Genomic DNA, 16,260 nt, shown 5'->3' on the forward strand with positions numbered 1-16,260 from the left:
TACACACCTCTCCCATCAGCTCTCGGTATCCAACCTATATAGGGGAGGCATGATAAGATAATGGAAATCAGCTGTTCTGGTCAGCCTCCCCGACACCACACCCTGAACCTACTGTTTCATCTCTCCCCTGCAGCTGAACCACAAACCACACTTCACCACAGATAGTTGCTTGTGTCAAGTGTGTTGTGTTGAGATTTTCATCTCCTTATCTCATTAGTTAGATTTAGTTTAGCTCTGTGTTGTTCCTCTGGTGTCTCCACTCCTTCCTAATGTCCTCTTGTGTATTTAAACCCTCAGTTTACATTGGAGTCCTATTTCTGCCTTGAACATAGCAGTCCATGACACTTCTAAGAAAGGATACAATCAAGATAACTCTAGAGACGAGTTATCTGTTTTACCCTTATCCTTTTTTAGCTTCCTTTCTATCCCTGCATTCTCACTCATACTTTCACACATTTAATGCTTCCAGGGGGTTTGGGATTTTCAGTAAAATTATTTTATTTCTTTGCTGGAGTTTTAGGGTTAACCCTGGGTTTTTTGTACTACAAAGGTGGTTGACTTCTTACTGGAGTAAATCACAATGGTGACTTAAGCTGCTCCGAAGCTTCATTCACTTCTCCGAAGTTGTGCATTTTACTGGTATATTTTTATAACCTTTTGATATTTTTTGTCGCCATTTGATAACATTGCTGTAGTAGGTAGTAGTTAACCCTGGGTTAGCTTAGCGATTTGATAACCAGCTTTGTATGACCGTTTAGCCTGATCGCCAGTGTTAAGATAAGTGAAAGATACCCTGGATATGTTGAACGAGCTTCGTAGTGTAGGGCACTGCTCATCTACTAATTAGAAGGTTGGTGGTTCAACAACAACAACAACAACAATCTTTATTTATAGAGCACATTTAAAAGCCAAGGGCATGCCAAAGTGCTTTACATAAAAGAATAAAACAATAAAACAATTAACACTATAACATCAGAGTCATCTAAGTGTGGAATTATGTTCACAGGTAAAAACCACTAATGAGAGTAAACTATAGCACATAGCTATAGCAAAGTAAAGCTGTACCATCAAACACAGTGATAGAGAACATAGACAACGCAAGACAACGCAAGACAAACAGAAAAATTAATAGAATAACTCACTGCAAACAAGGCCAGGATTTAACTGGTAGAAAAAGTAAGTTCAAACAGATATGTTTTAAGCCGTGATTTAAAAGATTGAATAGAATCAGACGCCCGGATGCCAATCGGGAGATTGTTCCACAGCTCAGGTGCAGCTAGAGCAAACGCTCGATCACCTCTAGACTTCAAACGAGATCTGGGCTGAACCAACAATAACTGTGAGGATGATCTTAAAGCCCTCGCAGGAGCATATGAGTTTAAGAGTTCCTTAAGATAGCTTGGTCCTGTGTTATTAGTAATTTTAAAAGTAAGCAACAGAATTTTAAATTGAATACGAAATTTCACAGGCAACCAGTGCAGATCAGCAAGGACGGGAGTGATGTGGGCAAACTTCTTAGTTTTAGTTAGAATGCGTGCAGCGGCATTCTGGACTGTCTGTAATCTATGTAGAAGGGTAGAGTGGAGACCAAAATAAAGTGAATTACAATAATCTAGCCTTGACGTTACAAAGGCATGGATGAGCTTTTCCAGATCATTGTGCGGGATATAGTGTTTGGCCTTAGAAATAAGGCGAAGTTGGTAAAAACTGGATCTGACGACAGCAGACACTTGTTTATCAAGTTTAAATGAGCTGTCAAGTAGCACACCCAGATTCCTAACAGTGTCAGAGAAGGAGCTAGTGAGAAAACCAAAGGCATCATGAAGTTTGGCACGGAGAGCGTCACTACCAAAGATCATAATTTCAGTTTTCTTATCATTAAGGATAAGAGTATTTGCCAGAAGCCATTGCTTGACCTCACACATGCACTCTCGAAAGCTACTCAAGGACAGAGCTAGATCATCATTTAACTCAAAATAGATCTGGATGTCGTCGGCATAATAATGAAAAGCAATGTGGTATTTCTCAAAGATAGCACTTAAAGGAAGCATATATAATGAGAACAGGGTAGGGCCTAACACAGATCCCTGAGGGACACCACAGCAAACAGGTACAGCTGGCTCAATCCCTGCCTGCTCCAGTGTGCATGCCAGATAACCTTGGGAAAGATACTAACCTCAACTTTGAATATTAGAATGAAAGTACCTAAACTTAGGGGAAAAAGTGCTTGTTTGAATGGCTTTAAGTGTGTTTAAGAGGCTTGTTGTATAAAGAGCTTTGAATGCTCAGGTAGAGTAGAAAACCACTATTTAAGAACCAGTTCATTTACCATTTTACCTCTTGTATTCTAAGATCTGCTTTCTCTTCCAGCTGATTTAGCTTCCTCATGCTGAATCTTCCTTCGTTTTGTCTATAGGCTATAAATCTAAACCGTTTTCCACTATTATATGATGGAGCAGTCAATACAGTGAGGACGACCAGGTCCTCGGTTACTTTCTCCTTTTGAAAGTCATTTAAAGTTGTTCTGCTGAGCTCCCTGGGTTTACTCGGCCCTGTAATGAACTCTACACCAGGTGTGAACACAGAGAAACAATCAATTTCATAATTTTCTTTTTTCAAAATTATAACAATTTCTTCGGATCTCTCACCCTTGAAGACAATGTGGTCTTCTGATGAAAATCCCAGTGTTGTTGGTCTTAGCACTTTTCAGGGATAATCAGTCTATGTCCATCTCAGACCCCAGATGCCAGTCAGTCATAGGATCCCGTAGCTGACACCAAGGTCGTTGTGGAAATATGAAATGAATTGAGGTGCACACAGCACAGAAACTGTTTTTTTTTTTATTTTCTCTTGCAAAGGCGTCGAACAGCAGCACAGGGCAGCAGTCTGTATGCAGTCTGTAAGCCTAGAATATTTATAGAGTATAGTTATCTGTCTGCCATGGTCACAGAACAATGTGTAACAACAGATAACTCGCTCATCAGTATGTGCTATAGCTGAACGATTAGATGGGGACACAATTTGACCGTATGGAGCCTGCCATTTGTTAAGGTTGGGACTTATTAAGGCTTTTAACACTGAAGCAGAAGAATCCTAAAAAAAATCCATGACAAATTACAACCATTTATATAAAACTGCAGCTGTGGGTTATTTTAGTAATCAAGTACACTGACAAGTATCCCATATCAGTGACATTCACATCCAAAAACTGACTGCTGTCTACTCCACTGTAGACAGCAGTCAGTTTTTGGATGTGAATGTCACTGATATGGGATACTTGTCAGTGTAATGTCTACTCCACTATAACCTATGTTGTCCGCGATCGAGACGAAAACCACATTGTAAAAGAAGAGAAGCACTAAAGTGCTGACTGTCATCATTTGTCCCACAGTGAGCAGTAAGATGCAGCACTTTAGTGACAGACTTCGGCCTGCAGCATCACTGAAAATGACTTCTTTGTATTTGAAGAGCAGGATACTGCTTCCTTTCACTCAGACACTGAAGTTATTGAATATTTGAGGATCCCGAACTTTTTCAGGATAGACTCTTTCCATGAAACACAGCAATACCCTCGAGTGTGCCTGTGGAGAGCTTCTTCAATCTGGGGAGTCTTGTGCTAACTCAAGGAAGTCAAAGGAGGAACATATTGGATTTAAAACTTCTCCCCATGAGGTTTAGTCCACTGGTAAGCTATTATTTGGTAAAGGAGCAGCTTTCCCCCTATTTTCAGTATTCCATTTCAACATGCTTTTTCCTTTTATTCATTTTTTTCTTGCACATATCTAACAAGCCTGTAAATTTCTTCATCTGTTGTTTGACTGATTTTGCTGTGACCTGTCCATAGTTGGATCCAATATACTAATAGGTGTAAAAAGGAAATCGAATGAACAACACTTAACTCTTAATTCTAAACCTGCACAGTGTATTTAACCTTCTACAGCCCACTGTTGCCCTCTGACCCTAACCCAACACAATCTCAAACCGAAAAAGTGTTAGACCTCCATATTTACCAAGAGATATGAACGCAGACATTATGACTTTTCTATTAAAGTTAATGTCCACACTTATTAATAGACACAGACAAAATAATAGTTACTAAAGCCCGAGCCACCAAAAGGGAAAAAGTTCTCTGTGTCAGTCTACCCGACCAAAGAGACTTTATGAAATCCAGAAATGTGCAGATTTTTAAATGTGGTCAGCTTTACTAGAAACCAGAGAACACACAGATTACCTGATTTGTCTACCTTTTTTTCTTTAAATTATATATTATAGTCTCTCTTGGGTTGCTTTTGCAGTTTGTTTTGGATCGTTATCATCTGTGGTGATAACTGTGAACCTCTTTCTGCTCAGTGTTGCAGCATTAGTCTAAATGTGAGCAGAGTGCTGCCCTGTACACTTCACAATTCATCCTGCTGCTTCTATCAGGAGTCACATTATAAACAAACACCAGTGACCCGCTTCCACTGGCAGCCGTACATGCCCATACCATAATGCTCCCTCCACCATGCTGACAGATCATGTGGATGCTTCAGATCATAATCTTCCTTCTTCATACATTTCCTCTGCATCATTCTGCGAGTTTCAGTGAACAGATGGCAAATGCAAGTTCAACACTTAGAATTGACTCCAGATATCTTTTATGGGTCATGAATCAGTTTGTCATCAACTGCTCACTTACTTTTGAGCCTCTGGAAATGGGAGACTGTAAAAATGGCCATAATTCCTAAAGAGGTGATTCGGTTCTTTGTTAAACCCTTTGAATTAAAGCTGATAGTCTGTACTTGGACAGCTGCAGAGCAGAATCAGTGAACAGATTGATGTCTAATGAGCCCCTGCTGTGGGATGGGGGGTGTGAGCAGGCACACACAGATTTATACACACATTCACACGATGCATACATCCATCCATGGGAGGGTGAGGATTATCTTTGCAGGCAGAAAGACAAGAAGATCCGGTTTAGCCACTTAGAAGTCTCTACTGAGCGAGCCTCTTTACCCACCAACCTGGATGAAGTCTCTAATTGACACACAAATTGTCATGCTAAAGAAATACTCGCTGCTTTTATATAGAAAGCACAGACAGCTGTCATTTGATTTCTTGAGTAACAGTTTAAAAGTGACTTTAAAGATGTTCATGTTCAGCAAAGGAGAACTCTGCCACTAAGGTACCAGAGTCTAGTGGCATGAGTGGAAAGCATGAATCAGCCTCAGGGCAGAACTCTTCAGCTCAGGAATGTGAGAGCTCATTAATCGCTGCAAGCAAGACTGAATATCGAATGTAAAAATGCAGCAGAGCTGCGAGTGTGTGTTGCTGATGTCCTCCTTTATGTTACAGCTTCACTGCAACTCTCAGATGTTGGACAAAGGCAGAGTTAAACAGAGCTTGGCGTTTGTGGCCAGCCAATGAGAAAAAGACTCCTTGCTAAACAGACAAAATGTCAGATTTCTGTCTTGGCGACAGAGCAGTCAGCAGGATTCTTTACAGCTTGGTTAAGTACCTGACGTAATGATAAAACCTCCCACCAGTTCATGAATGAGAGGCTCTACAAAGCTCTGTTATACAAAGACTGTGTGTCTGTGAGTTTGTGTGTCTGAGAGAAATAGTCTTGTCCTTTGGGTGTGTAAGGATTCCCCTGTTTCGTTCTGACTTCCTGCTTCCTGTCTGTGAAAGGGCTGACCAAATCAGTGCATGTACGAGAGCTGAATGCAGCTTTGTGTCTCTGTCACTTGTCAGTAATAAGTGTGGTTTGAACAGTAAGTGAGTCATGCAGACTGCTACATTGTCAAGTTAAAGCTGCAACAAGTTCTTGCCATGTGCTGAGCGACACTCTGTCCACCTGCACGTCTCCACAGCTGCTGCACAGTGACAGACTGTGCCAGACTATGGTGCTGCCGTCACAGTGCCACTCCTGTTAAGTCTGACATTCAAACTGCTGCTCATTCTAGTAATTCAGCTACTGCTAATAGTGAAGCGTATGAAGCACTCTAAAATCTCATATTAAAAACCAAAGACAAAACATTCACAGCTAAGAAGTGTTTTTCTTTTCAAACAGATAAGAAGTAGAAAAATCTTTTTTCCGCACACACAGAAAGAACATATCGCACATGCTCCACTATTACAGAACATACAGCATGGTTTACTTGAAGGAAAGGACGTGGAAGTGTGTCAGTGTGTGTTAAACTTTGTTTAGATTAGACTAAAATGTAAACCATCACCAGTTTGTCTGTTTGTAACTGGAAGTCTCACAGAATCTTAGTTCGGTCATTCCCAACCACCCATTTTGACTTCCAGGCCGTACTCGGCACGGATGTTTCTGTATACTCTACCGGCCTTGGTTATGGCATTCCATGTATTCCCTGCCCTCCTGGCATCTTGCACCCTGCTGTTACGTGCTGGATTGTCTCAATGTCTGCGGTTTTGCCTTCTGGTAGTACAGTCTGATTACCTTCCCTCCCTTTGCTACCGATACATTTCTCCAGTCTGAATGACATTCCAATGTTATGATCCTCATGGTGTGGATCAGTGAGTAGATGTCTTGTTCACTGGCATACAGCATATAGCAACTTTCCTCTGTGTTGCCTTGATCTTGGCCTCTGAATATAAAAAAACTAAATGCAAGTACCTTTATGTGCTGTGTTGGTTCAGAGTTTCAGTTGGCGCATCCCTGTAAAAACTGCAGCAGTGTGTAAGAGGGTGGCAAGATGTTACAGTCTTTGCAGACAGCTTCATCAACCATGTATGTAATGTGTGGACGATGATGAAAATACAGTTTGTCAGTGAACACATCCTAGCATGTCATTTTCATGAGAAGATAACTGTTTTTTACTTCAGCTGTTTCAGACCTTTCATGTTGCAGATCTGGTATACTTCCTGGTGTATTTCCTCTGGCACTGTGAATGTTACATCTCTGCTTTGCCTCTTCTTCTAGTGTCTGACACCATGAAACTGAATCCACGGGAAGCTCTGCTTTATGTAAGTATCTGTTGTTTTTATAAGGCATCATAATGAGCTGTAAAGGAGCTAGAATGTCTTATTAAACTTGCCTGGTGTGGCAAATGCACTTTAAACACCAGCTAGCCAGCTGATTAGCAAATATGCTAACACACTTCACTACCAAACAGTCAGCAGATGGCACAGACCCAGATCTGTCACATGCCATCATTTCTGTTTCGAGTGAGGTTCCTTTTGTGAAGCACAGGGGCCATACCATTTGAAAACATCATCTAGCTTCAGCCATACAGGCGTTTTCCAAACTTATAGGTCTGTTTTTCCATCTATCATCTGTGATAGAGTAGCTGATGTGAGGTAGTGTTTGCTGACTCTCAGCAATCTGTGAGCATTGCTGCAGTCAATCGCCGATGCCATGTTTGTGACACTGTTTTCTGTCAGGGAGACTGTGTGCTGACAGTGCAGCTTGATGAGGACGAAGAGAAGGAAGCAGACTTTTACCTGATTTTCTCTGGGTCTACACAAAGGCACGTGAGCAGCACACTGCGAGTGAGTCATGTCACACTGCAGGCCATGTGTCCAGGTATAACACACACACACACACACATGTACACATGCATGCACATGCACACACTCACACTCGCACGGCTGGTTGAGTGGATTTTTGAAATACCAGAACAGAGAGTGCAGAAGTTTTGCAGGTGGATGAAAGTATGTGTGTTCACATGAGTGGAGCTGCTACAGAGCCCTCCTGCTTTCATCGTCCACTGAAGCAATCCTGTGTTGGTTCCACTAATCCAGACTTGAGCTCCGTTAGGTTGGGATCTGGAGCCTGGGACCATCTGTACAGACTCACAGTGTGGACTCCTGTACTCAGTTCTTCATACTTCATGCTTTAGTGAATTTGTTTACTCTTTAATTGTCTTATGGATGAACTGAGGTAGATAACTTGTTGGTGAGTGAGTGATAATTTTGATGGTTTTGTTGATGTGCTGCTGACAACTCCACCCATAGATCACACATTAGCACACATCACGTATCAGGTTCTCTGCATGTAGCTCACCTGCCAGAAACCGACTGTGTGTGTGTGTGTGTGTGTGTGTGTGTGTGTGTGTGTGTGTGTGTGTGTGTGTGTAGGCCATAATGTGTGTGAACAGGTCTTGGTGACACTGTGTTTGGCTCGCCCTGATGGATCAGTGGACACACACTCGCAGCAGACCTTCTCCTTTATACAGGTAACAGCATTAAAGAGCTCCTTTGGGTCAGCCCTGTCATGATGTCATGTGACTGGTGGGATGAAAATGATGTGAGACTATTGCAGCAACTGATCACTTTCAATATGAGCACAAGAGTGTTAAAGTTTGGATTGTACGTGCCTGACAACAGAGAGCGGCAAACGTCTTCATATGTTGAAGAAAGCAGTCAGCACTGTGAGGCAGCAGGCCTGTTTACAATACTGACGTACACATGAGCCAGTTTTATTTCTAATATGATTATTACTTATTAATGACTGCCACCCACAACTACAAGTGTACCTGACTGAAACCTCCATCAAGGGACATTATTAACAACTCAGTTCTCAGACTGTGTGCACTGAGACTGAGACAGAGCAGAGTTTGCATCCATCCAGAAAGTACTTTAGCCATAATATAGATATATTACAAAATATATATTAGCAGTAATATAGATGTATAGATATATTACAGAAATGGGTCTGTTATAGGTATGAGGGTACAAAATATGGGTGTATTATGGGTATGTTACAATGTACACGGTATGAAGGTATGTTATGAATATGCTATAACTATAAGTATGTACAGGCTATGAACAGGATATAAATATGAAAACTATACAGAAATATGAACTATGCAAGTTATAAACAGTTGTAAACAGTTGTAGAATTATAATTATCGTATTGTACAGAATGTACAGAGGCTATATAAAGTGCAAGTGGTTGTGAGTGGTGGTTCAGTCCATGTTATTATTGTGTGTATGAGGGTACAGTTGGCCATTTGTTTGTTTTTGTCCATTGTGTGTGCGTAGGTGGTTGTGGGTGTGTGTTCAGTCCATGAGTTTAATGTGGGTCAGATGTCAGGAGGCTATGCTAGTAAACCTGTACCCTATTGGCTGGTGTAAAAACAAATATACTTTGTTTCTCAAGCAAGATAAAACCTAGTACAAATTCAGTTTCAGGGATCTTATGGTTAAGGATTTCTTAAAATATATATATTATAAAATAATATAGGTACCACAGTTTGAGAGCATGGGGCACCTTTGTGACATGTGTGTGATGAGTGTGTGTTGCAGGTCATGTTTGCAGTTTCCACAATGGAGGGTGATGTTTTTTTGTTCATCCTGTTTAAGAATGATGATTAGGCAGCAGAAAGCTGTGTGACACACATCCCTGTGAGGAAACAGGCAGATGTGAGCAGATGTACTTGAGTTGACAGTTGACAGGTTTGACAAAGAGCCTGTAGGAGTGTATCTGAATGATGACTGCAGTGTGTGGTGTGCAGCACACAGAAGCATTCCTACTGAACCGGGAGCAGGTGAGTGAGAAGAGACAGAGGGGTCCTGAAGCTGCTGGTATTTAGAAGGAAACTCAGAAATTGAGAGTTTTGAAGAAGTGCTCAGAGCAGCGTGCCTCTGTTTGTGTGGTAGAGTCCAGAGGAAGCTGAGAGCCTGGCCCTGAAGCATGTCAGCCAGCCTCACCGCAGGACTGCACCACAAGCACCCTGCAGCACACACACAGATGGGCAGAAGGGAACGGTCACAGTGACGGACGCGAACAGACCCGACACACGGATGGATGTCGCTTCATTTTGGAGCAGCTGCCCTGGTGAGTGAGCATGATTTCTGTGCAAACTACTGCAGTGAGAGTCAGCCTCACCTGGAAGAGGTTGAGAACAGACAGGTACAGGCTGCCCCTGCAGGGTCAGTCTTCTTCCTGTTAGCTTCAGTTCTCAGACTGTGACGGATTTTTCCAGCTCAGATGGCATTTGCATATTGTGTAATTTTAAAGGTTTGCTATTTAATTTTTTTGTATTCACCAAGGTGCCGAGCCAGAACCCACAACACAGCGTCCCAGCTTCAGAATGTTTAGCAGGATTTATCTGGTTCCACCTGCAGACATGCACTACACACGTTTGATTAGCAGCCACTGCAGTCTGAGGAAGCTGAACTTTGTGATCCTCATACATCTTTTAGCACAGGGGTTTTATCTCAGTATGCACCAACATAGCACTTAACCAAAGAAGACCAGGTGTCCCACCCACAAGTTACTTCCTCTCCATGGGGAGCCCATGTGCTTCCAGATTATAAGGGGTATGTAATCCCTGCAGCATAATCTTTGTCTGCCTGTGCTCTCCTCCCAGCTGGACATGTCCAGAATGTCTCCCTGTGGTGGTGTGCAGGTGCCATTGTGGTTGGTGGCTCACACCCAGTGCTGTGCAACTTCACAGACACCACTGACAAAGTCCTGTGGCCGTAATCTGCACCCACAGCTCATTGGTAACCTATGAAGAAGATATGGACATAGAGTAGCCGCAGCCATGAGTTTGTGAAGTTACCTTTTTAAAAACTTGAGCTGGTATCATCTTGATTTTGTGGCCAGAAGTCTCCATACTGCGATAAGAGGATGGAGATTTTAATGAGCTGCATCCAGGGGCTGTATGAATGCATCACAGATAACTGCTAACATCCACCAAAACTGAAGCACAGCCTTTTCATATGGTCTGTTAGCACAATTAACTGCACTTGAAACTATATTATTTAATAGATAATTACATTAAAATAATCCAAATACCAGCAGCACACACACTGTCCAGAGGGACTCAGGGACTGCAGTGAAGGCCTAGTTGGAGGCCACTTGGATAATAAAGCTAAACTTTTAGACTTGTTTCTATAAAAGGTCACCAGAGCAGGCTGAGGAGAATGCAAACAGAGGTTTGAGTCGTGTTCAGTCTGCCTGCGTGTCACCCTTCCAGAAGGAAAAGTCTCTGTTTATAACAGTAAACACAAGCAGAGCAAGCAGGTTTTTCTGTGTTACAGCACCAGCAGTGGTCCTCAAACGTCACACACAGCTCACTAAGGACTCTTCAGAATCACCCAACCCACTTCATGACAGTCGTGCAGAGCGTGCACAATGAATTCCACCTGCGTGCTCCAAGCTTGTTACACATGATGAATGTGCGTGAATTATCTTGGATGCATGGATCAGGTTTTCCTACCGAAATACTTCAACTTTGCCATTAACAGTGAGATTTCTCTAACGTCAGATGGTTCGTTGGATGATTTTGTAGCTTTTTAATGAAAGTTTGAATGAATGGAGACAAAAGCACCGTTGTTCTCCTTGTTTACACTGAACGTCACTGTTGAGCGGAGCGCCGTGTCCTGCTGCGTGACTTCCAGTCAGCACCAAATTGCTGTTATAATCTTCACTACGGTCTAAGTCAGCATTGGTTTAGTGTTTGTACTTTTCTGCCCACTGAAGCTTTAAACATTTCATGAAGCCTTTTAGGTCCACTAAATATGAGGCAAGTCTGTTTCTGCTGCTGTTTGGCAGCCCCCCTGATGCTCTAAGCACTGCTACATGACCCACATACATTTCCTTTTCACTATTTCTGCTTGTTGTTTTCAGACATTTCATCACACACACGTCTCTTAAAGATACAGAGTTAGTGGTAAATGGGCCGGCTCTTATATGGTGCATTTCTATCAGAGCACTCAAAGCGTTTTATACAAAATGCCTCATTCACCCAAGCACATGTTTCTATATGAGTGCTTTCTAACATTCACAGATGTTCATGGAACAACTTTAGGTTGTTAGTATGTTGCCCAACTTTGGCACGCAGGCTGATATTTGGGACGCAGATTGGAGCAGCCAGGAATCAAACCACCAACCTTCCAATTAGCAGATGACGTGCTCTAACTTCTGAGCTACAGCCACCCTTACTCTATTCTTCTCTGTCCACCAGGAGCTGTTCTGTTTTCAGTTGAATCCAACCATCACATTTTCCCTCGTTTCTTCTTCTCCAGCTGTGTGTGAGCACCAGCAGCCCTCCAGCCTGCTGCAGCTCGCAGCCAGTCATGGTCTGAAGACGGCACCAGCATTCCTCCTGCAGCAGCCAGCAGGGAAGGAGGCATTGCGAAGGACGAACACTCAGGGTTCAGCTCCAGCATGTCTTGCAAAGAGCAGAGGGAAGCAGCCACTTCTGGAGCTCTTCACACAGTGAGTACTGCTCATTAACGGGTACTAACTGAGGTTAAAGCTCCGAGTTCATCAAGAAGCTTGGGAACTGAAACACAATGACAACATTCTGCACTCTTCTGTACACACTCCGGCACACAACAGGGGTCCAGTTGGCTGTCCCTCCCTGAGGGGTTCTTCCTGTTAAAAGTGAGTTTTTCCTTCCCACTGCTGCCGAATGCTTGCTCAAATGGGGTTTTTTGATAGTTGGGGTTTCTCTGTGGGTCTTTACAATACAGAGCGTGTTGAGGTAACTGCTGCTGTGAATAAAACTGAATAGAAATAGAACTGTCTTCAGTAAATCTGGTTTGCATTCAGTGCCAGAGAAATATGGAGATTATTCTTATTTTTATTAGTATTTTTAAAGGCATGAAAACTTTGGTGGCCACCATTGGGAGCTGGAAGGCACCAGGACAGTGTGTGTTTTGTCCTGTGTTGTGATCGGTCAGTGTGTTCATCGCTGCTGCCCTCAGTCTTCAGTGTGGCCACTAATCCTATTGTCCTGTTGAGCTCCACTAACAAGCTCCTAATATATTTAAAAGGGATCCGGTGAATATGTGCAGCACCACAGATGCTAGCTAGAGATGATGTTAGTGTTTTTAGCTCATGCTTTGGATGAAGTGTTGGGTCCCTTTTCAAAGCCTCAGCAGCTTTACTGAATGGGTGGTGCAAAGACTGTAGCAGCTGAGGACACAGTTGGGTGCTGTGTGTTTGCTGCTGTGTGCCCAGGCCTCTCACAGCTCTGTCACTGACGAGGACGAGACAGTGCAGCTGGATGTCTGCAGGTGAACTGAAGCGTTGCATTAAATGACTGTTCGGAGGAAACAAACCCCACCTAAAACTGTGCCGTTGCCCCACCTTACTGTTTTTCATTTTCAAAACATCTGTTTTCCAGGCCACAGTTACCACAGTGTATGCACGAGTGCCATTGTGGCTGTGAGGCAGTAAGCCGTGGTGACAATGATGTGTTCATAGCTGTGTTCAAACACACAGAGTACCCAGAACTTTTATCCCCCAGCACATTCATCAGAGAGCAGGGCGTCATTTTTGCACAGAACAGCAGAACTATTACATATATACTAGCCCAGTAGGTGGCAGTATTGCAGATGACTGTACAACAACAATAGCAGCATATAAAACAGACAGACACCTGCAGCAGGCATCAGAGAGCAGGTGATTGTGATTTCCTGTTGATGGGGTCAGAAAGTCAGAGCTAGGAAAGAGACAAGCAGTAGATGCAAGACCCTGCTCTCCCAAACACAAACACACACATACGTGACATCAACATGTTTGGGCCTCTGTTAGAGAGTTAGAGATCAGATCCTGTCCCAGCAGCAACGTTCCAAGTTCCTGGAAAATGTTTGTGTGTTTGAATCAGAGGGAGGGAGCTGGCAGAGTTCACAGAAACATGAGGCATTCATTTTGTCCCTGAGAAGAGCACAACACATCGAAGTGTGTGTGTGTCTGTGTCTGTGTGTGTATCAGTAGCTTTGAGCTCTGTGATGTGATCTGGCTGCATGGTTAGGGCTCCTCCTCTTTAGGGAGGGCATGGATGAGTTGTGTGTCTCAGAGACAGGAGGTGAAGTGTGTCTTTATTTGAGTTCTTGCACAGTTTCCTGATTCAGCTCCTCCCTCGTTGTGACTTTACTTTCTGTTCTAATCATTCCTGTGAACAGGTAGGAGCCCTGGGGTTGTATTTCTCTGTGTTTCCTGTTATCCTGGTATCTGGATCTGTGCACGTGCGCTACAGAGGAAACCAAGAAAACTCTTTTTTTGTTGTTGTTGTCATTGCAGCTATGCAACGCTCCCAGATGTTCAAGCGGAAGCTGAGGAGACACTGCAGGTTTACCCCAAAGGTCAAGTGTTTCAGTACCATGCCAGTGTAGGTACCTACACCCTAACCTTCCTCCTCCAGAGGGAGGGGGACACAGGGACAGACAGCAGGGGGCGCTGCTGTTTACCGGAGGAAGTGATGGAGCTGAGGAGGCTGATGGAGGGTCACAAATCCACCGTGGTGAGTAGATAACATCAACAGTCACAGTGTGCAGAAAGACTGCTGCTGTTTTTTCACCATTACTGTGCAGCACGTCTGCTCCTCCTCTTCATCCTCCGCTGTCGCAGCTCTTTCCTGTTCCTGGCTGCTGATGGAATTTGGCTTGTTTCTTTGCTACTTTGTAGCTGCATGAGGCTTTCATTCATTATTGTATTTAGATTCTAATTGTCATAGGTGTGTGTGTGTGTGTGTGTGTGTGTGTGTGTGTGTGTGTGTGTGTGTGTGTGTGTGTGTGTGTGTGTGTGTGTGTGTGTGTGAACTTTTTATAGGGTAACTTGGTGAGTAGCGATGCTATTAAGCAGTGTCTGTAATATGACAATGGGATAATGAGGTCAAAGGGAAACTCCCAGGGCTCAACGTGCTCACACATGCATCATTTCCAGGATACAAAGTGAGCTTGCATAAATATGGGCTTTGCTGCTAATACAGAGCCAGCCGTCCTAGACAGGTGACCAGCAGAGGAGCTTTAAACTGTTTATACTGCACAGGTGTGGCATATGTGGCATGCGTCATGATTTCCATGAAGTGATAACATCCACCCAGTGGAAAACCTTACAGGAAAGCTTGAAGTAACAGAGTACTTTGTCCCAGCCAGCAGGTGTCACAGTCAGACCAGAAGAGTGAGAAGCTGGACTGTGACCTGCTGTTTCCTGCAGGTCTGTGAGCCAGAGGAGTGAAGGCCAAATGAAACTAAAATTCCCATAAGTGTCTCCTTTCTTCTTCAGGTTTTAAACCTACTTTGTGCAGCTCACCTGACAGTTCATGGCTGGCCTGAACATGTGAGTGGATAGCCAAGATAGCTTGTTTGCAGTGTAGGGATCAGTTCCACATACAGTGGGTTGCTGTGGTAGGCATGCGAAGCCTTCGTTTCCTTAATGAGTGAGTGAGCTGTATGACTATCAGCAGTTGTAGGCACTGATGGCTGTGACAGATCATCTCTTTTGTACGTCACTCTTTTGTTAGTTTTGAGATTAGCTTCGATCACCCTTTCGGGTAACAGCCATCCATCTGCTAATGTTGTCTTTCACGCATACTGAACAAACGATGTGCTAAACTGCTTCGTGGGTCATTTCTGCATGTTTCCATATATGATTCATTTGTATTTCTTTTCCTTTTTTCAGAGTTCAGGCTTCCACTCGCTGGAGGAGAGAACACAAGGGGACGACTCGGCTGCTGTCAGTCAAACATCCTGTACCAGTGGAGGTCTTTGTCAAAGAGAGGAAAAAGGGTGGGAACACCAGGGCACAGCAGCTGCCCGCACTGGGAGGAACAAGAAAAACAAAAAGAGAACCGCCAAAGTCACAAGACCTGCAGCAGAGTCTTCAGGAAACCAGAGCCGAGAAAGTGCACGGAGGCCTCGCACAGCAACAGGAAGTGGAACTCTCTCACCAAGACAACGAGAAGTGGCGACTGTGACTAATGTCGGAGGAACACAAGAAACTCCATCACCCATAAGGCCAGTATTGGGACCAGGTGTTGAAAGGAAGTGTGCTGGCAGGAAGGTGGTTGCCTTGCCTACGGCCAGTGTCGTAGATAAACAGGAAGACCAGAAACAGGAAGTGGAGCTGCCGATGCGTAAGCTGGTGTCAAAGACAGGAAGAGACACACAAAGTTTCAGCGCAGAAATCACAGTGGAATCAGCTGCAGATGGGACAGGTACGTCCTGTAACTGAATACACAACTTTATTGTGCTGTGCGTCGTCTGAGGTGTAGGCAAAAACGAAACGCTCTTTAACAACAAGTGCAGGCTGTGCAGAGACGAGAAGAAAAGGAACGATGAGCTTGTGAGTTTCTGGCTGTTCAGTTACTTAAAGACTCAAAGAGTAACAAACGAGACATCTGTGCATCTGTGCAAACTGCTGTTTGATGAAAACGTGCATACAAACACAGTATCTGAGCTTTTTCATGTTTATGAGGTTTTTTCTGAGGTGTGTGTGTTTGGTCCTGTTTCCTCTGCAAACAGCTTGCTCAGATAGAGACCTAAAGCAGTAAGATCCAAACTCCACGAGCT

At 43.6% G+C, this 16,260-nt stretch overlaps 1 protein-coding gene across 10 annotated transcripts in view; it reads left to right on the plus strand.

Annotated features, from left to right (window-relative positions):
• Window positions 1-16,260, plus strand: part of LOC120730310 (A-kinase anchor protein 13-like) — a 60,118-nt gene that overhangs the window by 9,647 nt on the left and 34,211 nt on the right. For 7 of the 10 annotated variants that reach the window (XM_040026611.1, XM_040026613.1, XM_040026609.1 and 4 more), the window contains 7 exons: window positions 6,929-6,972; window positions 7,390-7,531; window positions 8,086-8,183; window positions 9,610-9,787; window positions 11,986-12,178; window positions 13,991-14,210; window positions 15,371-15,905. In XM_040026611.1, coding sequence (XP_039882545.1) covers window positions 6,940-6,972; window positions 7,390-7,531; window positions 8,086-8,183; window positions 9,610-9,787; window positions 11,986-12,178; window positions 13,991-14,210; window positions 15,371-15,905 — 1,399 coding nt within the window. In that variant the 5' untranslated portion in view covers window positions 6,929-6,939. The other 3 variants (XM_040026616.1, XM_040026617.1, XM_040026618.1) reach the window with 3 other exon arrangements.

This window comes from Simochromis diagramma, unplaced genomic scaffold (assembly GCF_900408965.1).
Source record: "Simochromis diagramma unplaced genomic scaffold, fSimDia1.1 OVJJ01000293.1, whole genome shotgun sequence".
NCBI lineage: Eukaryota > Metazoa > Chordata > Actinopteri > Cichliformes > Cichlidae > Simochromis > Simochromis diagramma.